Here is a 21,294-nt window from a genome sequence, read left to right as displayed (position 1 = left end):
TACACCTGCCGTCGATCGATTGACCTGGGTGTCAATGCAACGAAGGATGCCGTTTTCTTCTCTCCCCCCCCCCCATTGTTGCCGTTCTCGTCTTCTCGTCCTTTTTGTTTGTTTGCTTGTTTCTCGGGTTTTGGAGGAGGAGGGCGTAAAAGGAGGGAGGAACCTTACTGCATGTACAAACTACGATGTCAGAGCCCATTTGGGCCGTACCTTTTCTTGACACGAACTATCTGCATATGTGTTGTTGTTTTTTTGTAACTGTTCTAGGCACGGGAAATGAGCTTTGTCCCTAATTTGTTTTGAAAACTAAATGTGCAGCTTCTCTCTTTTTTTTTTTGTCATTTTGCTGTTGCAACTGGCTTTTGAATATACATGTATATGTTTTTTTTTTCCTCCCCCCCCCTCTGCAGCGTCAAATAATTAGTCCACGGGTTCTTCTTCAGGGAGATGCGGCTTAGGTTGCGGTTACCGGGGGGTTCGAACTTGGAGGCGCTTGATGTCGACGAAGCGACCATGTGGGTCGAATTTCTGTACAATGTGGAGGGGCGCTCAAACATCGCAAAGGAGCGACTGCGGATACTCGTCGGGCGCCCGCCTCAGGTTGTCACTGCGGCGGATACGGACTTGGTGGGGTCCCTGTTTAGAAACGGCGACATACTCTTTGTACAGGATGGGGAGGCAACTGTGGTGCGGGGTGTCACGAACGGGCGGTACATTACTCCTGCCGAGGATAATTGGCACTTTGTGCGACGTGTTTGCCCATCCGATGGCTCATGCTTGTTCCATGCTGCAGCGTATGTGCTGCGGGACAAGAGCCGCACGGACGGACTCAAGTTACGCGAGGACTGTGCCGACACCGTACTGGCGAATCCCGACTACTTTACCCAGTCATTGCTGGAGCGGCCGTATCGTGAGTATGCCGAGTGGATCCGGCGTCCCACGTCGTGGGGTGGGGCTATTGAGTTGGTGATCTTGAGTTTCACAACTCAGACTGAGATTATAGCGCTAAATTTGGAGTGGGGCCGGATGGAGCGTTTTGGGGAGGACAAGGGCTACACAGTTTGTGCATTTCTCGTATACAAGGGGCAGCACTACGACGCCCTCGCCATGAACCAAACTTACAACTCGTCCAGGGAGAGCGAGGACCGGGTGCTGTTCAGCGTGAGTGATAAAAAAGTTATTGATAAAGCCTGGAGCTTTCTAAAGGAAGAGGCAGCGAGCATGACGCGCTGAGGATGCATGTTGTTACAAAGGCAGCCCCGAGAGCGAGATTAGACTGCGATTTTTTTTTTTTAGTTTGCCCTAAGGAGAAGTTGTAAATGTATGCGTTTTCTCCCATCTCTCTCTTTTTGTGGGCGAAAATTTGAAATGTCTCTGTAGGTGGCTTTTCTCGGGCTTGACTTGACTTTTTTTTTTGCCCTTTCAGCGGCGCTTGCCTTGCCTCTTCCTCACTCTTGACGTTGTGTGCCCCTAGCACGCACAAAAAAAACAACAACAGCAGCAGCAACAACAACGTATAATGGTGTTATCGAGAGGTGTGTTTTTATGCCTCTGCCCATCAACTTTTTTTTTCTCTTTGTTTCTCTGTGACTCTGCGGCACTTTGTTGCTATTTTTTTTTTCTTTGGCTCCTCGCTTCCCACGTCTTTTGGGCGACCCAGCGGCGGGTGGAGGACGCCCAAGCGAGAGCGCGGGGCGACGTACGGGCGCTGCCAATAGTATGGCCGAGGGGACGGCGAGGAGGGTGAGGGGTGGCCGGGTGCCACTCTCCGGCCCCACTGCAAGGAGTGCGCAACTCCGTGAGGCGCCGCTCGGTGACGGGCGCGAGGCGGAGTCGGTGCTCGTCGCCGCGACCCTCGCAAATAGGCAGCTTCAGTTTGCCAGGTCTACCTCGGCGTACTATGAGAAGAGCAATGAGAGGCTGGTGCAGGAAAACGAAAAGTTGGAGAGTGAGTTGCAGAAGAAGGAGCAGGACGCCGCTGTGGTTATGAAGGCGTTTGAGGAGTGCCTGGCGGCGGCGAGGTCCGAGCGGGCACAACTGCGGGGCGACATGAGTGCGGCACGTGAGTCGGCGCAGCGCGAAGTGGCGGAGGCGATGGCGGCGATACAAGACACGTTGGAGGAGCGGGATTATCACCTTTCGAGCCTGCAGAAGCGCATCGAGTGGCTTGAGGGGGAGCTTGCAAGCGTGGGCGCTTTTAGAGAGTCCCGTGACACGCACCAGTGCGAGATGGAGGCCTTAAAGAAGGCCTACGCGGATGAGCAGGCAAGCCACGCACGTGACTCACATACGCTCCGTTTGCAGTTGATGGAAGAGCGGGTGCGAATTAGGGCAGAGGAGCAGCTGCTTCGTAAGCGGCACGGGGATGACGTCCGCAACTTGGCTTTGGGGCTACTCAGTCAAAAGACGCGCGAGGTGCATGAGGAGAACCAGCAACTCCTGGAGGAGAAGGTATTTTTGTCGGGAGACGCAAAAGAGGCACGGGAGCAGGCCGACGCCCTCCGGCGCGAAAATAGTCAGCTGCGACGGAGTGCGGCGCTAGCGCGCTCGACGGAGGTGGCGCTCACCGCGAGTGCCGCGCGGCAGCAGCGGGAAGTGAAACTGCTCAAGGCGCAGATTGAAGCGACGGAGGAGAACCTCAACGAGGTAGTGGGAGATTACGAAAGACGATTGCAGCAACAGGCGAAGGAACACGCCTCTGCGTTACGAGTGTTGACGCAGGAGCGGGATGCCGCAAAGTGTTCTGCCGAGCGTTTCAGGCGCGAACTTGTGAAGTTGCGGTCACTGTCGCGACAGATGGTAGAGAGACGCACCGAGTTGGAGATGTTTTTTTACGATGCCTTGGCGCAGGTCCGTCGAGAGAAGTTGGAGGAACGCCGGCGAGGCGCACGCTCTATTGGCTGCCGGCAGACCAACTCATCTTCCGTGCAGCCAACGACGCCGCGGCTGCGGAAGCGCGATGGCGAGTTGCTGATGATTAGCGATCGTGGAATGCGGCTGCCACCGACACCGTCCTCGCGGCTCGACGGTGGTGAGGGCAGCACGCCGTGGCACAACAAGGAAGCGCCATTTGGTGCTAGGAGTACGAGCACGAATTCTCTTCCGCTGGTTGCGCTAACAAAGCGAGACTTGAGCAACACTCAGGACAACCGTCTCATCCCCGCAAAGGAGTGGCACTATAGCGTGACCGGGGCCCTGCAAACCCGATTCCCTCCTCTGGCGGAGGAGCCGCTGCTTGCCAATTCTGACCTCTCTTGTGTTCCTAGTGCCCCCAAGCTGAAGGATCTCCAGGCGATCGAGATCTCAGAGTTGAGTTGGAAGGACAAGGAGCGGGTGTTGCAGATACTATTCAAAAAACTCCAGGGGAGATCCAGTGTCTCAAATGAAAATCAATGTATATCAACAGAAGATGCTGAGTTTTTGCTCTTTGGTGAGGCTGTGAATCCCGAGACGCATACGTTTCTCACCGAGTAGTTGTGAAATGAAGAATGTAGTTGGAGGCCTTATTATTATTATTATGCTTCCGTCCCCTGCTTTCATTGTTATTGTGTGTCCCATTCCAACTTATTCGCATGCCTTACTCCGTTGTGTGGTGCCACGCGTAAGTCTCCCTTACGGGGCTCCCGATGTAGGTGGTTTACTTGACAGTGCTCCGTTTCTTCAGTATGAGCTTGTGCCCAGGGGCATTCCCTTTTTATCCGCTGCTTTCTCTCGGTTGGTTGCGGCTCGGCACGCCTAGGTGTTCCATGAATTCCGTTTTTTTTTTATTTGAACTACCGACTGCCGTGGGTTTGTTGGAGTCACCGCACCTCCACTTTCTCCGCTCTCTCGATCTCTCGCTCTCTTTCTTTGTGTGACCGTGCTGTCGCGGCCTTGCCTCAGTGCGTGCATGTGTGTCAAGTGCGGGGTGCGGTGTTGCGCGGCGCAGGGTTGCAGGCCTCCGCGGCCCCGGTGCCCCCCCATACCTGTCGTCGTCGTCTTCCTCTGCATTCCTCTCCCCGCGCTTGCGCGTGAAACTCTTCCCTCTCACGCAGGCGGTGCGTAGATGATCCCTGTGGCCGGTCGACGACGCGGACAAGCCCCGCCAGCCGCCGCCCAGGCACCGCCGCCGCCGCCGCCCAGCGCGCCAGCTGGCGGGGAGCCCGAGTGGCTCTTCGCGGACGGCGCCGCCTCGGCAGCTGGCGGCCCCGCGACGAGGCCCGCCCAGCCCCCCGTCCCCACCGCTCGTGACGCGCTCTCGTTTCTTGATGACGATGAGCCGCTTGCTCTTGCCGCGGCACCATCGTACTTTGCCCCGGCTCCCGCAACGGCAGCAGCGGCGGCGGCGCACGCTCACGCGGCCCCTTCCAGAGTCTCGCTTTGGGACCGCTACGAGTCCCTGCAGGAGAATTTACAGGCAACTGGAAGAGAATTGCTTCCTTGCGAAGCTCGCATCGAACTATTGGAGAGAGGCGAAGATGACTTGTGCCAAGAGGTGAGGCGGCTGGCAAACGACGTCTGCGAGAAGCAGGAGGAGGTGGGCCGCGCAGCTGTGCTCAGGTTGGAGCTGGAGGAGTCACTGGAACTGCGGCGGAAGTGGGTACAAGGGGAGATGAGGGACTGCCACAGGCAAGGCCTCATTGCCGCCGCGCATGCCCTTCAAAGCCAGTACGAGAGTGACGTCAAACGTTTAAAGACACTTCTAGAGGAACAAGCGGCATCCTTGCTTGCCGCGCAAGAGAGGCATAGCGCCATGCATGGGAGCATCAGTGCAACGGAGCCGTATGAGCAGGCCCTTGTCCAGCTGCAAGAGAGGCTGAAAAAGTCCGTGCATGAGATGCGCAACAGCATTTGCGTGCGTGTTAAGCCATGCCTTGTGGGAAGCATCCGAGAGACGGTGGTGCAGTCCGCTCAACAGCGTCTAGATATTCTCTCCAATGATAGACAGAGAAGATGGGACGAGTGGGAATTGTTTCAGAAAAAAATGCGAGACAAATTTCACAGCTTTCAGGAAGAGAGGCGTTTGAAGCGTAGGACCGGGTTTGATTCGGTATTGGCGCACGCGGCGACAAAGTTCCGCACGGCGCTTGACAATCGCCTCACCGCGTCAACGCAGCGTTTCGCGGAGCGGCAAAGGGCCGTCATAGCGGAGACACATCAAGGAGCCCAGCGCGCCATTGACGAAGCGGTCCAGCGTTTTAGAGAGGATTTGACTACTATGGAAAAGAGGCAAAGTGAAGAGCTAAAGCGTGCAGTGAACCAATGCGCCGCCGAGCTCGCGCATCATGCCCGCCTTCACACTGCGGAGCGAGAGGCTGCACTTCGTCGACAGCGCCATCATGCAGAGGAGCAGCAGGCAGATGTTGCAGGACCCTCTGTGGCCAAATTGGTTGAAAATAAATTGGGCTTTTTGCAAGCGCAAGTGGAGCAGTTGCGACAGTCAGTTTTGTTTGGTATACAAGAAGTTACGAGTGCTTCTTCCCGCCACGGGGGCGTAGCATTTCCTCTCCGAGAGAAGGCGTTGATGTTGGAGGAGTGTGAGCGAAATACACGCCAGCTCAGTGAACGAATAGGCACCCAGTGGCAACGATTCCAAGCGGCTGTGGCTCCGCTGGAGCAATGCGTCAGCTCCATGGCCGCTGTGCTGCAGGAAGGCCGTGTGAAGGTGGCTACCATGCAGCAGGGGGTGGAGTCTGTTTACCGGGCATGGAGCCAAGACGTGAGACGTGAGCTTTCTCGGTGCCTGACTTCGGGCGGGCTCTCCTCAAAGGCGGAGGAGGTACGGAGCGGTGTTGAGTGCATGACGCAGGTTATGGAGGACCTGCTGGCGCAGCTACACCCACTGCGGGAGGCCCACGCCGAGGGACGAGCCCGGCAAAGATGCTTCAGGGCGAGCATGGAGCAGGAGATTGGGGCGCTTGATGCGCAGCGGGGGAACTCCAACAGTGCACTTAAAGCTGTATTTGACGTCTACGATCGCTTGTCCCGCGTAGAGGCGGAGCTAGAGGCAAAGCGTCACACGCTGGAGGTTGCGGAGAGCGACTATGCGGACGCCAGGCGGCAACTGGAGGAGGACAGGGCTGCATTCAGTGCACGGTTGAAGGAGGCGGAGCAGCTCGTCGCGGTACTGCGACATGGCGCGGCGAGATGGGAGAAGGCTGGCGTCCTTGGTGAGTCTACGGGGTACTCTCCTCAAGCGCTGCGGGATCTGACGTCAGAGGACGCGTGTCGAGAGAACGCCCCGCGAGCAACGTCGAAGGGGTCACACCAACCACGCCGCCAGCAGCGGCAGGGGCGGCACCCCGCGGTTTTGGACGAGACGCTGATGCGCCCCCAGGAGCGCCCTGTAGGGGAGGAGAGGGCAGCTCAGCTTGCAACAGCTGATAGCTTGACGGATTTTGTAAGCCTGCTGACGGTGGATGACGCTTGCTTGCCGACAGGGACCTCCAGTGGGACGGACACGCGCGGGCGCAGGCGGCCGTCACATGACGCAGGCTACGAGCCCTCCTCGGAGCGCGGGCGCGGCAGGGGCAGCACCGGCTCCCTCACCACACCGACCACCTCCAACTCGTGAGGCCAAGGCGAAAAGTGAAACCCCGCAAAAGAGAAGACGCGAGAAAAACACCAACAGCGTCAGAAGTACGCGTTTTTTTTGATTTTGTTAGTTTCTGCTTGTGTTCAGCTGCGCTGTTTCCTCAACATCAACATTGACTTTTTTGTTTTTGTTTTCGTGTTGATTCATCCTTTTTGTTTTCATCTTTTGCCGGCCCTCGGGTTTTGGGATCTTTGCAAACTCCCTCCCCCTCCCCCACAGCGAAGACGACTCTCCTCGCTGCACCGTGACGCCAGGCCACACAGCGGCGGGAAATCATTCTGGCAGAGTGGGAGAGAAGAGAGGACGAGGGTTAGAGAGGGGTTGATGGCGGGGAAGGGGCTCTCGCGTGACACATTCCCTCAATCATCATCGTGGCAAGCTGTCCATACACCAATGATTTCTCTGGACTTCACGCTCTACCGCCTGGTGTGCGATGTGACAACGTTTACTGGAATCTTCGCAGCGGATGCCGAGGGTCGTCGCATCCCGGAAACGTCCGGGTTTGTGTGCTGCTGGTGCCGGGTTCCCCGGCTGCGCTCGACGGCACCCATTGAGCCAAGCGGCTCCACCTCAGCGGCCTTCTTCAAGGCGCGGGGGTCGGACATGACCCTCAGCTTCAATAACGCCACAGGGAGCCTTGAGATCGACGCCGACAAGGACGTCATCGCCTTCCAGCTGAAGCCGCTCAGCTACGGTGGCGGCCCCGCTCCGGTGGTGGCGAAGGGAACGCTGGACCCCCTGCCGTATGTTGGGAAAGCGGCGAAGAATTACGCCATCAAGCTGCGCGGTGCCGCCAACCAGGTGGTTGGCAAGCTTCTTTTTGCACTGGAGGCAAAGGAGGCAGAAAGTGGAAAGGGCGATGTGCCCGCGACGGGCCTTGGCCTAAGTGACGGGCAAGGTGCGGCGGCGGCGGCGGCGGCGGATAAGCTTGCATTACCTCCAGATAGTAAACCGGGCGCGGCCACGGCCCAATACCAACACCCTCGCTCCCCCCACCAACACCGTCAACTTCATGGCACTGAAAACGATAATGTCTTCTTAAGTCAGGTGCACATGCAGAAAAAAGAGTATGTGTCTCAGTCTCCACCGAGTGCTACGGTGACCCAACGTAACTCCTCTGAGCCTTTCCCTGACCGCCATGACAGCATAGGAAATGCGGCCACTACAAAGGATGTGGTTGTGGCAAAACCATCCAATACGCGAGGAGCTGGGTATATAGAAATGAATATTGAACAGATTATTGTCAAGAGTGAGGCAATTGATCTCAACAATCCAGCCCCATTGCTCTTAGGAGGGAGTTATTACTTAAAGATTCGATACGGTGCGTTCTCTTCGAGTACGCCAGCTGTTGAGTGTCAAACTCCAAGGAAGCTCAAATACACTCACCGTGTAACAGTTATTGAGACGCCAGAGAGATCTCTCAAGCTTCGCTTCTCCCTCTGGGAGGATGGCCGACAAGTGGCGGGCTTTTCACTGGACCCTGCGAAGTTCCGTGTGGCTCCTGGGGCCTGGAAGGAGTACTCCATCCCCTTCCGCTACTACCCGACTCAACAGTCCCTCTCCCTAGAGCTAGCTGTGCGCCGTTTCGAGGCTGCCAAGGAGGAGGCGGCGACGGAGGGGAAGAAGGATGCCTCCGCCGTGCCAAGTGCCAAGCCGTCGTCGGAAACCAAAGGAGCATCGTCGCACTCGAGCGATGAAACGATGAGGTTTCAGGAGAAGGCAGAGCAAAAGCCCGAGCCTCTTCAGACGACTCCACGCAATCAGGAAGGTATTCATGTCTTACCGAGTCGCACCAACAACGCAGCGTCAACGGTGTACCAACGACAAAACTCAGCAAAGAATTACGTACAGAAGGGGTGCTTGGATATCAATGTACGCGAAAGTCACTGGAGGAGCGCCTTGCCGCCGGCCGGCGAGGAGACTTCAAAAACGGCACCCACGTCAACACAAATTCGGCCCCAGCAGCGTGGCAGAGGCGCGAGGGAGGTGACTACGCATACACCTCCTTCCACCGCTTACAATGGTCCGCTTGGTAGCCGTGTCAATGCTGAGAACACAAATGCTGTGGAGCAAAAGGACGAGAGCCACGGTGTGGAGAGCGTCAAACGAATACAGGCCTTCTTGGATCAGCTTGCGTCTCGTAACTTGCGCTCTTCTTCCGCCACACGACAAGCAATGCAGGGACCAGAATTGCTGCGAACATCTTTGAGCCAGCGCAATGGCGCCGCGAGAACTATGGAACATCGTCGGGACTTGCGAGGCGGCGAGCGTGACACCACGCCCCTGCGCAACCATGCCTCGCTGTATACCACAAGCGTGGACCGAAGAGAGGACGGAACCCTCTCTGACTGGGGCACTGATAACCTCTATACAAGGGACCGTGCCTCGTGGGAGCGGTCCGCATCCATCAACGGGAGCTACACGGGCCCAGGAAGGTATGCGGCGTCGCTTAACGGCGCCACAGATGGCCGTGGACGGCGTGCAGATTTGCTGCATCTCCGAGCTGGCGCAAATCCGCGTCTGGGCTCGTCGCTCATGGATGAATGGCTGGAATGGCGCGAAAAAAAAACCTCGGCCCAGGTGTCTCGGACAGGTTCTGTGAATAGTGCCTTTAGCCGAGACGACTCTGTCTATTCCATCGCGTCTCGTAACAGAGCAGTAAGCCCACTTCCAACGAAGTCGTTTGCTCAGTTGTCTGAGCAGCGGCCATACCAACCGCAATACGTTTCGCGGTCAGCGAGCAGAAGCTCCGCCGCCCCCGGGCGACCACCGCTGCCAATGCGTTGATCAGGAGGGGAATAACATGGGAGTAAGCTATATATGCGCAAATCGAGTAGAAGGGGGAAAGTGGAGAGGCAATAATAATGAGGACAAACGTTTTTTCTTTTTCTTTTTCTTACAGGAAGAAAACAATTCTCCGCCCTCTTGTAGAGAAAAGAAGCCATCAACGACCAAAGGGGATTAGGTGAAGGGAAATTACTTATACATGTAAGACGCCAAATGCATGCTGTAAGGTACTTATGTGCCACAACGTGGCTTCTTGGCGTCAACCCCATTAGAATAGAGACGCCCCTCTCCCCCACCTCACCGCCATAGTGGGAGATTCGTCTTGTTTTATTTTATTTTTACGTCTGTTTTGCATTTTTTTTACATTTTTTTGTTTTTTTTGTTTTTGTTGGTGCCGTTTTCGTCGTTCATGCGCTTGGGGGGATTTGCATCCTCATATTTTTTTTCGCGCGGTTCTGCGCTGTGTTAAATGGATTTATGGTGTGTTTACGAGGTTCCTTGTGTGCCTGGTTTTCTTCCTGTTTTCGCTGGGGGTGGGGGTGGCTGTTCGTGGGGCCTCAATACCTTTGCATACCCAACGGCAAAATAAACAGGGCCAAGAAGAAAGCTTGCGGATAACGACCTAGCAACGGAGGAAGGAAGGAAGGAGGAGAACGAGGGAAAAAAAAAGGAAAACAAGGGATAAGGCAGCTGCTCTTTTGTAGGCTCTCTAGGAATCATTACGCCACTGCAACCGCTTGGTTGCTATTTTCTGCTTCTGCGTGTGTGGGCGCGTGTGGCGGAAAGGGAACGGACAGCGCGCAATGGGCTGCGACCACGAGCCAAAGAACCCAGATAATTGGAGGCTTTACCACCTACTGGAGTTAGAGCAACCTGTAACGGCAAAACAAGTACAATGGACATTTCGGAAGGTCACTCTGCGCCATCATTTCTACCAGGCCTACCTTGTCCTTTCCGACGTGGACCGCAAGAGCCTTTACGATGCCCTTGGTGAGGATGCAGTAGGTTTCATACACAGCGGAAGTTGGGGACCTCTTATGCATCTAATTGGCTCCAGGGGATCTGTTTGTTTTTATTGTGGATCAATGCTGCTGGCCTTTATCACCTTGCTCCTCTTCTTCCTCTTTTTGGGGCTTCGCGTGGATGATCACACGTCTTGGTCGTGGCTGGCTGTTGCGGCCCCACTCTTCGTCTTTGTCATTGTGGCGGTAATTATTACCGCCCTTGCCGTCATTGTAAGCCTATTCTGGCGACTTCCGAGGGAGGAGGGCATGCGCTTCGTAGAACGACTTCCGGCTGTCGGCAACTTCCTAGCCACGGTGCTTTACGCCGTTTTTTGTTTCCTGGTTGCGACTGAAGTTAGAAATGATCCGACGAACGCGTCCAGAAAATTTACAAGCTATTTTGCCCTTCCTATTATAGCCGACGTGGTGTACTATTTGTCTTCTTTGGTCTGGCGCTGGCCGCGTCGTGTGCGGCTGCAGATGGAAATCGGACTGAATAATCCCAATCGTTTCTTGTGCTACGGATTCTTTTTGCTGGGATGGCTGTATCTGGGTGTTTCCATTGCGCAATGGGTTCTGCTTGGCCGCCGCATCGATCAGAGGATTCAAATTAGTTGGTATGTCACCTTTATCCCGTTCTGCTTCCGCGCTGGCCTCCGTGTGGTGGAGGCATTCATGCGCAGCATGGTGAAGCGGACTATTGGCGTCAAAACAGCTATGGGGCTCGCATTTGACACGCTGGGGGCATTTTTCTTCAATGGAATGCTACTGGTTTCATTGTACTTTGTTGCCGTACGCATTACACGTGGGAAGGAGGAGGTGCGGATGCCGCTGGCACTCATACCCGTTTACGTCGCGCTGGTGTATCTGCTGTTTGCCATGATCTTCACCGCCGTCTACCTCTTGCGCAAGAACGTCATCAGCGAGCGCGAGGAGCGGCTCAACAACCTGAAGTGGACCCCGACGGATCTGCCGGTGGGAAGTCGGGGCGGTCCGACGCTTCTCCGCGACCTCGACACCGGCGCTGTGGACGCGGACTGGGACGCGATGGACGACGATGACGCCGGCTCGTCGTTGGTGTTTCGCGCGGAGAAAGAGGGCAGCGAGGACTACGAAGATTTCGACAGCGCCGCGGAGGAAGACTTCTTCCCCAATGTTGTCGAGAGCGAAGCCGCAAAAACGCCGTACGGCGTCTCTGCCCCGCCCGACGAGGACGCCGGACCGTACGCCGGGAGCAACACCCCCACCGGGACGGGCAGCGAGGTGCGAGGGCGACCACCGGTAGGGGCCGTCCACCGTGAGCTGCATGACCCCAAAACGGACGTTGCCCGCTTTGATAGCGCTGCGAGCGGCTACGGCGAGGAGGGGGACGAAGAGGAGGAAGAAGAGGAGGAAGACGAAGAAGGCGACGACTATGATGATGACTACGATGACGACGACGACAACCGCATAGGGACTTCGATGTCTTCCTCGCCCACGTCCAGTGCCTACTTCACGTCAAGCATCCATTCCGTGAAGCGCTGAGAGAAGAATACTCCTACTTTTTTTGTCCCTAGGGAAAAGGCAGGGGTTCAGTGGAGGAGCGAATTAAATTGTGTCTCCCCACAGAAAGGGTGGTGGAGGCGGTAGAGGGCGTTTTTTTTTTTTTTTATGTATGCGCCTACGCGAAGAAGCTCGCCCATTCACAATTATCTGTTTCTATGCGCCGAAGGGGGAAAGTACAAGTGTGACAGTGCATGCGCGAGGGATGAAAGCAAAAAAAAAAAATAATAATGCCCCTCCTTTCTTGTCTCTATTCTCCCTTCATTCCAAGAAGGAAAAATAATAACAAAAAAAAAGTGCAAGAGGGGGCCCAAACAAAACTGTAGAATCGCAACAATTTAAGAGTGGAGGAAGGGAAATACGGACAGACACGCAAAAAAAAAAATAAAATAAAATAAAAGGGAGTGGGCGGAGGAGGTGAACCCAAACAGGCGACTGACGTATCTTTTCTTTCTTCACTTCTTGTGGCGTGGTCTTAACTGCCCGTGCAACGAGAACAAGTATGTGGTCGTGAATTGCAGTGTAGGATCACTGCAAATGAGACTATTTCTCTTTGTTTGCTTTTCCCCCTTCGTGATGTCGTGCTTGAGGTTTTTGTGCTTGCAAAGTGGGAGAGGGAGTTGGGGTGGAGAATCGTCCCCTCCGAGATGAAGGGGGAAAACAAAAGAGCAACCGCAAAACCCCACTGACATGGGGTTGTAACAGTTGTCAGAGGTGTGTTTTTCACCTTTGCTTAGTTTTGTACTTGTGGCGTTCTTTTTTTTTCTTACAGACGCTACTCCTCCTGGGGAGCCGGTGGGGGAATGCGGAGGAGGGGGTGGCGTCTGACAGGCCTTGATAGGAGCGCGGTGGGGAATAAAAAGAGAAGACAAGGATTTTTGCAGAGCGCCTGCTACATTAAAGCTGTGTGCTGTCTGGGGAGTCCTGGACTCCTTCCCTTGATGCTGTTGTTGTTGTTTTTTTCCGCCGTTTTGTTCCTCTGCAAAGCCTGGGAACTTCAGAGCTTAAACAATAACAACAGGGCAAAAGCTTGAAATTGGGCAAAATGCCGGAGGGGGCTAGGCATTGCACACACCCACTGTTTTAGAGTAAAAGAGGCGCGATTATGTGACCGGGATATGAAGGAGCGGGGTGAGAGAACTGCCGTGTATGTTCATAGCTAATGTATTACGCGTTACTGGATGGCAGCAAAGTATGTTTCTCTTTCTGGATGGTATGTTTGTATATGTGACTCTCTTTATCGGTTTGCTTTTGGGCAGGGGCTGACCGGCTCTTGTACTTTACTGATTGTCGTCTGTTGAACGTGGGGAAAAGGCACGAGTGAGAACACCAACACGACGACGATTGAGTTTATGTATTTATATGTGTGCAGTGACATGTTGATGTGCTGACGCGTGTGTGTGTGTGTTGGGAGAGGGACGCGGGTGAATTTGTAATTGTTTTTTTTTTTTGCTTGTTTGTTCGTTTCTGACTTTGTATACAATTTGTCTTCTTTTAGCAGCGGAAAAAAAAACGGGGCAACTGTCCTCGAGAGCATTCCGGTCATGTGCCCCAAAATCTTTTTTCCCTCCCCGCCCTCTCCCCCTCGCTTGCACTGCATGACACCCAACATCAGACGCCGTGACTTTCTTGCGTTCTTCGGGCTCATTGTTTGCACCCCTTCCATGTCTGCAGCGAAGGGAGCTGTGGCGCGCAAGTTTGGACAATCTGACGGCTTCCTCTTCCTCGTCTTCTGTGTTTCTCGCTCCGCTGCCCTTGGCGTTTGTTGCGGTGGGTTTTTCTCTGAGTCAGTGTGCAGAATGGCGGAGCATGGGACAGCCGAAATACTTCACACTTTTTTTCACTCGAGGGATGAGAATGTGGGGGCGTTTCTTTGCAGTTTTTTGGAGCTCTCGGCCGCGGAGCGCGCTTTGCTGGTTTTGGGCGAGTCGCAGCAACGCGAGCGGGGCAGCGCCGCGCCGCAGTCGCATGCGGACGCCGAGATGTTTACGGCGATAGTTCAGGCCCTCCGCGCCGAGGCACAAAATGAAAAGGAGAGGAATGCCGCAGTTGGTAGCAGCCTGGAGGATGTCGGCGCGACAATGCAGCCGTGTGCGACGTTGACGCGTGTGGATGACGTGGAGTTGGAGGAAGTAGAACTGGAGGAGTCTACGGCCCTCAAAACATCCGCGATTACAGCCTTTCTGAATTACGGTTTCCTGGGCCTTGTGCCAGACGTCGACAACTTTTTTGGCGGAGAGGCTGAAGGTGGAAGTCCAGCTGCCAAGCCGCCGCTGCTGGAGGAGACGGCCACGCCGTGGCCAGTGGAAGCGACAGGGCCCGGTGAGACAATGCCTGCAGAAGGGGAAAAGAGGGAGAAACTTCTTCTCTCTCTTGAGGAGACTGCTCCTGCTGCGGGTGAACTGGGAGCCGGTCCAGAGGTATTGGATGCGGCGGGCGGTGCTGATGACGACGATGATGGGAGTTGGGGTGACATTGAGCTGCCAGGGCTCGCGGTGAGTCCCACACCGCAGGAGTTTTCCCCAGATGCCCCGCGGTGTAATGTTGTTCTCTCCGCGGCGGATCTTGACGTGCTGCGGGACGGCGATTGCGAGGTGCGGCCATTTGTGATGGATCCGTGCTTTGACTACGACGCCGACCCTGTCGGCAAGGCGGCAAGAACGCACCCGCGCCTGCGTGAGTGACGCGTACGCCGCTCGCATTTTTCGTTTCCCTCCTCATTCTCCGTGTGTCTATGTGTGTGAGTCAAATTGTTTGTTTCACCGGGCCACCTCTGCCCGGGGTGTGGTGGGGTGAAGTTTCCCACGCACCCGCGCAGCTGTTCTCTCCTTCACTGTTGCTGTCCCCCCCCCCCCCTTTTTTTTTTCCTATTCCCCCTTCTTTTGCGGTGCGCACGCAACAAAGACGACGACGAAGCAGCACACACGACAATTAGACGCACAAGTAAAGAGTAAGGCCGGACTCAAGCAGTCAACATAAAAAAAAAGGAGAAAAGAGAGTGAACAGGACGAGGGAACAATTACCGACACCCACCCGCTCTCTCGTATCGACACTGCAAGTATGCTTAAAGAAAAGAAACTAGCCGTGCTGGTGGTGGTGCTGTATTGCTTGCTGCTTGCTGCGACGGCGCATTTCGCATGGGGGTTTGTTCACAACACAAGGTTGACCTTCACCGCCCCAAAGAAAACCATTGTCTACGACGCCGAACATACGGCGGCGCGTTACTTCCCACAGCAGCTGCCAATAGACCCCTTGTATCTGTTGGTCACATCCCAGGATCCACCGCGGAGCATTTTAGACGACCCAAGCTTTAAACCCTTTTACAACTATCTTTCGCATCAGCTAGGAAACGAGAGTAGTCCTATCTTTGGTAAGGTAACCGATATACGTGGGTATTTTGCTGTCCCGGAATTTAGCCAACTGCGTGATCGCTTCATTGGCGGAGATCACAATCAATCATCGTTGCTGGTGCTCAGTTTAGCGCCTTCCGTGAAGAGTGATGCTGTTATGCCTGCCGTTAGTTCCGTTATCGATGCGTGGTGTATTGAGCATGCTGCAACCTTTTCCCGGGAGTATACCAGCACCCAGTTGGTCTCGGGCGATGCTGCAGGTGGTATTCTGGAGGATTTGGTTCGCGTGGATGCCATTTCCCTTCCCATGGCGTTTCTAGTTTTAACTTGCTGTTTGGGTTCGGCGCGGCTGTTACTGGTTCCGTTTTTGGCACTTCCCTGCACCGTCTCTATTGCGTTTAGTATTATGTACCCAATTTCGTTTTTTCTGGAGGTGTCATCGTTTGCCCCAGAGTTGACGCTCGGTGTGGTTGCAGCCCTCTCAATTGATTATTCCCTCTTTATTCTCACGCGTTTCCGGGAACAAGTTCTGCTGCAGGAGCTCCTGCTTGGGCGAAGCCCGCAAACGGAGTGGGTTGTAGTCAGAAATACTGCTACGTTGACGGCCGACAACATCTGTGTCTCAGGGTTAACGGTTGCCCTCTCTGTTGGGAGTTTGCTGTTTGTCCCCGTCACATTTCTTTCCACGTTGGGGCTGACAATGTGTGTCACGGTTGTCTGTGCCATTTTTGTTAGCCTCACCTTGCAGCCCGCCCTTCTGTTGGTTTTCTACGACTTTTTTGGACATCCTCCCACATGGAGAGATCTTTGGTGTAAGCTGATTTCTTGCCGCTTTTTTGGGCGGCTCCGTCGCTGCCGCCCTCCGCATGCCGCCTTCCTCGACGACGCTTCCCAGCCTATGGCTGCCTTGCAAGATGAGTTGCTCCCGGAAGGCGAAATGACGTGTTCGAGCCATGAGGCCCTGGAGCTTCAGCGACAAATGTCGTCGTACTGGTTTAGGATTAGCCGTTTCTCCTTTCGGCACCCGTGGGCCGCCGCGATGGCTGTTCTTGCTTTTGGCGCACCTTTTTTTTACTTCACAACACGCTTGCGGGTGGACTTTGACATTTTCACGCAGGTTCCACAAGGAAGTCCGCATGGGGAGGTGCTGCAAAGAATCCAGCGTGACATTGGCGGAGGATTGGCGATTCCATTTTACATCCTTTTTTCTGTGCGTGGAGTGTACGACGTTTCATTTTGGAAGACGGACGACATGACGAACACAATGCGGTCCGTCATTGAAGCAATTGTTGCACGCACGGGGCAACCGCACTCGTCGATTATCTCGCCCAACATGATTCTGAATCCAAAGAGCACGGAGGTTGTCTGGCTGAAGGCATGGGAATCTTTTTTGCTTTATAGTTTTAATACTGAGTATCAGTACCTCGTTAACCAAACAGTGTCTGCGCTTGAGGGGAAGGCGGCTTACATCTTTCTTACACCACCCGAAAGTCCCTTTGGGGCCTCTGCAAATGTGTACCTCAATACATTAAGGGATATTCTGGAGGAGCATGCTGCCGATAATGTGTTGTTCAGCTATGGAATTCTCGGGGCGAGTAGTTCTTCATGGGCCATTATGAGCAAGTCGATGGAGTTTTTTCCAATCCAGATTGGCGTGGTATTTGGGGGCATTTTCATCATGATGCTTCTCATTTTTCGTTCTGTGTTCCTGCCGTTTCGACTCATTTTTACAGTCTTCTACACAGTTGGTTTTTCGTATGGGGTGGGTGTCATAGTATTTCAGTATAACTGGCTTCATTCGGTGTGGCGTGCGCTGGAGCAGGTGGAGAATTATTGCTATCTAATCCCGTTATTCGCCTTTTTGCTTCTATCTGCCCTTGCCTTGGACTACGACGTGTTTCTCACGACGCGCATCATTGAATTCAAAAAGAAGGGCTACACTGACGAGGCGGCTGTGGCGAAGGCGGTATGGAAGACGGGCTCCATTATTTCGTTTGCGGGTCTCATCATGTTTCTGACGATTGGATCAATGGTGTTTTCATCCGTTATGATGCTCTCGCAGTTCGCCGTCGTGTGTGGTGCGGCAGTGTTGCTTGATACTTTTGTGGTTCGACCTTTTTTTGTCCCCGCATTGATGGGCATTGGGGCTGGGCGGTATTTGTGGTGGCCGCGTCGCTTTCCTGAACTGAAGCGTGACGTGCACGACATGCGACTCAATCCCGATGCCAATTTGGAGGAAACTGCTGCGGAGCATGAGCTAGAAGGTGAAGAAGAACGGGGGATTTCCGCAGCAGGTACGCCGCGTACTGCAAACGGAGTTCCCTCGGACAACCCTCCTGCGCGGCCGCACGCTGCGCCTCGTACGAGTGATCAGCCGCAAAGGCATTGAGGTGTTATGACGTCTTTTTATTCGTTTTTTTGTTTGTTTTTGTACTGAGTTTATTGTTAGCTGTGGTCGTCGCTGCCGCCGTATTTTTATGCGTGTCTCGGCAGGGAGTTTCTTGGCCGTTTCATTTTGTTGTTGTTGTTGTTGCGTGTGCGCGTGCCCAACCGTGTCTCTTGTTCATTTTTTTTTTATGTTTTTGTGTTTTCGGTCGTTAATGAGAGAGAAATGGGGAGTCGCACGGCCGAAGCCGGTGCCCTTCCGCCTCACCTGCTGTGCGCCTGCGTGTCTCTGCGGCTCCATCCACGACCCCCCCCCCCCCGTCCCCCACGGGATGGACCCCCCGTGGGTGGGTGTCGCGCGGGTTGCGGTGACGGCCTCAATGCGGGAAGTTGATGTTCCTTTTCTACTCTTCTCTTCGTGTATATATATATATATATATGTTTTTTTCATTTCTTCTTGTCTATTGTTGGGGCATGGGCGGACACAGGATAGGTGCACGTCGCTAGCCATCTCGAGTCAGTAGGGTGCTGTCCCAGGGGAGGACTCGGTCGTAGCCGACTCTCTCTCTCCCTCCTTTTTTTGTCCCCCTCTTTCTCTTCCTCTGAAGCGCACGCATACGTGCACTTCTATTGCCACCCTCTGCCGCCCAGATGACGTCTACGGGAGGGAACATATGGAACTCCATTAGCTTCTACAAGGCGTACTTGCCACCCGCCGAGGCCAAAAGGACCATGCAGTACGTCGTGTTGGCGCTGGAGGAAGGCCGTGGCGGGGAGCTTGCGGACTCTGTGGACTCACCACTTGCTACGCCGTCGCCTCTGAGGTCGAGCACGCCACCGCCAGATAAGTTGCCTCGGCCATTTGACCTATCTAATGGGTTTCCTGCTACCCGACGAGACTCTGATGCACGCACTGCCTCATCTACTGAAAACAATGCGGGGGCTCGTATGCAGAAGCCGCTTCGTTTCTTTCTTTGCAAGAAGGAGGATGTGGCGCCACCGGAACTGAAGCAGATGCTTGGCAAGGTGAATTATTGCTTTATGCTGTGTGCGAGAAGTCTTCATGGAAGACCATGTAATTGCCATAAGGCCCATCTTTTGAACGTTTCCGTCTGGCGGCTGGAGCTGAGCGCCTTTGATCTGAAAAAATTCTATATCTCGAGTGGCTTTTATGTGCATTGTGTAAATACTGAGCAGATACGACCCACAGCTGGGTTTTTATTTGCGGCTGGGCTTCTTCACGAGGGTGTCATTGAAGCTGCGCAGCCCATCGTCTGCCGCCACAATGAAAGATGCCGATACGGTTCACGCTGCCTTTTCGTCCATGCCGATATTAGAACGGAGGAGCGAACTTCAATGCTGGCATCATGGCCGTTGAAGCACATCCTCAAGGCACAATCTTGCTTGCCTCTGTTTTTATCCCAATTAGATGAATTGGGGCTGCGTACGGTAGGCGATGTGCAACAGTTGAGTAGCAATGCCTTTGATGCCATTGTCGCTAGGAGTGACCCTCGTTGGCTCGTTCAGTGGTTGAACATTGCCCTCGTCCGCGATATTCAGGCGCGACATCCGCTGCAGGAGGTTCTTGCCACTTTCCCAGATATTCCCACACCGGTGTCGCTGCCAGCCTGTTTGACGAATGTCTCGTCACTGATCGGACTCTCTTCCAAGGAGTTCTATTCATTGGTCCTGCCTGTGAAGGTTCAGGCGGCATGTGAGCAACTCCGTGCTCGATTTGAGCCTGACCGGAACTGTAACATACTGGATCTCAAGAAGGAGCCTGCAGGCTCCTTTATTTCAACAGTGTGCCCTATCATCATGTCTTTTCGTCAAAAGCACGCTCATGTTAGCTGGCGCAAAAAGGACCCTAATAGGCCTGTGGTGACATCGTTGATAACATATGTTGATCCTGAGGGGTGCCACTGCCAGGTGAACGCTGGCCAGCGTGCGCGGTCCCCGGCGTTGATGAGTTCTAATGGCCGGGAAAGGCAGGGGAAGCATCCAAGCAATACATGGTGCACCTGCAACAGATCCTACGTGATAGCAGTAAACTATGAACTTAGTACACCTAGCGGATCACGGTGTTCTGAACAGAACGCCTTGGGCAAACTTGCATCTATGGGGCTTCCAACCTGTGCCATACGCGAGGTTTTTGTCCACGGCGAAAACCTGGGCGCCCAAACGGATCCCAATCCGTTGTTTCCATGTGGTGTGTGTGAGAATATGCTGCGCAAGGTCACCCGTGACGTGTATGACACATACGGAGGGGATGTGGTTTTGTACATGTTTGATTCCACTGTGAACCCCAAAAAACTTGTCTACCTTCCCATCAATGAGATATCGTATCGTGATGGGAGAAATTTTAGTAAGTTCATTGCAGATTTGCGGGAGGAGTAAACGGCAGCTGACATTCTAGTATCAATTACCCTTACTGTTATTCTTATTATTATTATTATCACTAATTTTTAGAATTTCATCCCACGAGTGCGTGTCCAGGTGGTGCTAAGGGAATTGGAACAGCGAGTTGTTCATGCAACTTTGTTATGTTATTTATTTGTTAATCAGTTTCCAACGATGCCGCCTTGGAGGCTGGTGTGAAAGCGGTCTTTGTTTGTTTCTTTGTGCCTCTTCTTTCCTGCCGCTGTGCCGCAGCCCCCAGCTACTGCTCTTGCCTCCATGCGGAGAGGTTCGCCGGTTGCGAGGCCCCCACACACCCGCCCACCTAAAGGCGCCCACCCCGCGAGTAAGCACCGCAACGGACCTGACAACCGCACGGACCGGAATTCCAACTTCACTTCCTTGTCGGTGCTCATGTGCATGTGTTGAGTTTCCGTTTCCTCTGGTAACTCGGGGTCACGCCGGAAATGCAGAATAGACGGAAAGAAAAAAAATATATATATATATCTTATGCCATTGTATCCTTTTGCGTGTGCGTGTGTGCGCGTTCTCCGGCCTATACTATTTTATTTTTATTTTCTACTTGATGGTGGTGGGTGGTGGTGCAAGTCAAATGAAGTGGCGAGTGTTTTTTTTTTCCAGGGACATGTATACAGGTTTTTGTTTTGCTTTCCTTTCAGTGATTCCCTGATCCACCTCGAATGCCCAACGGCGTGGCGCCGGCCCCTCCCATTAAGAAGACCAGTCGAAACGTAACAAGTCCCTGCTTGCCACTACTGCCGCCAAGGTTTTCTTTTGTTTTCTCTTTTGGAGCGGGTGTGTGAGGACGAGGTGGTTGGGGACCCCAGCAAGTCAATAACCGCGAGAATGCGCGTGGCTGCCCCCCCAATTCTTCCTCCGCTTGAAGCTTCACTGCCGTTAACACGGCGCGAGAAAAACAAACAAACAAACAAAAAACAGCGAGGTGGAGGGAAGCCATTGACATCCCTGTCCCATTTTTATTGCGCCCCCGCTATTCACTCCTCTGTTAGCGCGCTGAGATGCGAGATGCGGTGATTATCGGGTGGCAGGTGGTGCCACCCACCTGTCACAACGAGGAAGTTGACAACGGCAAAACAAATGTGTGTTTGTGGCTTCGCACTTGTACGCATCTTCACTACACTATACATCTCCTGGGTTTCCCTTGCTATATCTTTCTTCTTCTTCCTTGGTTGAAGTCATTATATATATATATATATATATATATATATATATC

At 53.9% G+C, this 21,294-nt stretch overlaps 8 protein-coding genes across 8 annotated transcripts, besides 12 other annotated features; all 8 read left to right on the top strand.

Moving 5' to 3' along the window:
- Positions 1 to 447: 447 nt before the first annotated feature.
- Positions 448 to 1,233, top strand: Tco025E_01785 (ubiquitin thioesterase OTU1; the record flags this gene model as incomplete). The annotated part of the gene is made up of 1 exon (XM_029368721.1): positions 448 to 1,233. The coding sequence occupies one exon, from the start codon at positions 448 to 450 to the stop codon at positions 1,231 to 1,233; it is 786 nt and encodes a 261-aa protein (XP_029231204.1).
- Positions 1,234 to 1,479: 246 nt separating this feature from the next.
- Positions 1,480 to 1,514: a microsatellite.
- A 205-nt stretch (positions 1,515 to 1,719) lies between these two features.
- On the top strand, positions 1,720 to 3,474 carry Tco025E_01784 (uncharacterized protein; the record flags this gene model as incomplete). Its single annotated transcript, XM_029368720.1, has 1 exon — positions 1,720 to 3,474. One exon carries the CDS (start codon positions 1,720 to 1,722, stop codon positions 3,472 to 3,474), a length of 1,755 nt encoding a protein of 584 aa, XP_029231203.1.
- A 340-nt stretch (positions 3,475 to 3,814) lies between these two features.
- Positions 3,815 to 3,849: a sequence feature (GA-rich).
- Positions 3,850 to 4,045: 196 nt separating this feature from the next.
- On the top strand, positions 4,046 to 6,553 carry Tco025E_01783 (uncharacterized protein; the record flags this gene model as incomplete). The annotated part of the gene is made up of 1 exon (XM_029368719.1): positions 4,046 to 6,553. One exon carries the CDS (start codon positions 4,046 to 4,048, stop codon positions 6,551 to 6,553), a length of 2,508 nt encoding a protein of 835 aa, XP_029231202.1.
- A 139-nt stretch (positions 6,554 to 6,692) lies between these two features.
- Positions 6,693 to 6,742: a sequence feature (A-rich).
- A 225-nt stretch (positions 6,743 to 6,967) lies between these two features.
- Tco025E_01782 (uncharacterized protein) lies at positions 6,968 to 9,361 on the top strand (the record flags this gene model as incomplete). Its single annotated transcript, XM_029368718.1, has 1 exon — positions 6,968 to 9,361. One exon carries the CDS (start codon positions 6,968 to 6,970, stop codon positions 9,359 to 9,361), a length of 2,394 nt encoding a protein of 797 aa, XP_029231201.1.
- Positions 9,362 to 9,985: 624 nt separating this feature from the next.
- Positions 9,986 to 10,034: a microsatellite.
- A 130-nt stretch (positions 10,035 to 10,164) lies between these two features.
- Tco025E_01781 (uncharacterized protein) lies at positions 10,165 to 11,889 on the top strand (the record flags this gene model as incomplete). Its single annotated transcript, XM_029368717.1, has 1 exon — positions 10,165 to 11,889. The coding sequence occupies one exon, from the start codon at positions 10,165 to 10,167 to the stop codon at positions 11,887 to 11,889; it is 1,725 nt and encodes a 574-aa protein (XP_029231200.1).
- A 392-nt stretch (positions 11,890 to 12,281) lies between these two features.
- Positions 12,282 to 12,307: a microsatellite.
- Positions 12,308 to 13,343: 1,036 nt separating this feature from the next.
- Positions 13,344 to 13,374: a sequence feature (A-rich).
- A 131-nt stretch (positions 13,375 to 13,505) lies between these two features.
- On the top strand, positions 13,506 to 14,591 carry Tco025E_01780 (uncharacterized protein; the record flags this gene model as incomplete). The annotated part of the gene is made up of 1 exon (XM_029368716.1): positions 13,506 to 14,591. One exon carries the CDS (start codon positions 13,506 to 13,508, stop codon positions 14,589 to 14,591), a length of 1,086 nt encoding a protein of 361 aa, XP_029231199.1.
- Positions 14,592 to 14,967: 376 nt separating this feature from the next.
- On the top strand, positions 14,968 to 17,646 carry Tco025E_01779 (MmpL efflux pump; the record flags this gene model as incomplete). The annotated part of the gene is made up of 1 exon (XM_029368715.1): positions 14,968 to 17,646. One exon carries the CDS (start codon positions 14,968 to 14,970, stop codon positions 17,644 to 17,646), a length of 2,679 nt encoding a protein of 892 aa, XP_029231198.1.
- A 126-nt stretch (positions 17,647 to 17,772) lies between these two features.
- Positions 17,773 to 17,790: a microsatellite.
- Positions 17,791 to 18,063: 273 nt separating this feature from the next.
- Positions 18,064 to 18,082: a microsatellite.
- Positions 18,083 to 18,201: 119 nt separating this feature from the next.
- Positions 18,202 to 18,246: a sequence feature (GA-rich).
- A 47-nt stretch (positions 18,247 to 18,293) lies between these two features.
- Positions 18,294 to 20,039, top strand: Tco025E_01778 (uncharacterized protein; the record flags this gene model as incomplete). The annotated part of the gene is made up of 1 exon (XM_029368714.1): positions 18,294 to 20,039. One exon carries the CDS (start codon positions 18,294 to 18,296, stop codon positions 20,037 to 20,039), a length of 1,746 nt encoding a protein of 581 aa, XP_029231197.1.
- Positions 20,040 to 20,070: 31 nt separating this feature from the next.
- Positions 20,071 to 20,110: a microsatellite.
- Positions 20,111 to 20,974: 864 nt separating this feature from the next.
- Positions 20,975 to 20,998: a microsatellite.
- A 262-nt stretch (positions 20,999 to 21,260) lies between these two features.
- Positions 21,261 to 21,293: a microsatellite.
- Position 21,294: the final 1 nt, after the last annotated feature.

This window comes from Trypanosoma conorhini (assembly GCF_003719485.1).
Source record: "Trypanosoma conorhini strain 025E chromosome Unknown Tco_14.4_contig_00062, whole genome shotgun sequence".
In the NCBI taxonomy this organism is placed as follows: domain Eukaryota; phylum Euglenozoa; class Kinetoplastea; order Trypanosomatida; family Trypanosomatidae; genus Trypanosoma; species Trypanosoma conorhini.
This window is presented reverse-complemented; position numbering and strand designations above follow the sequence as displayed.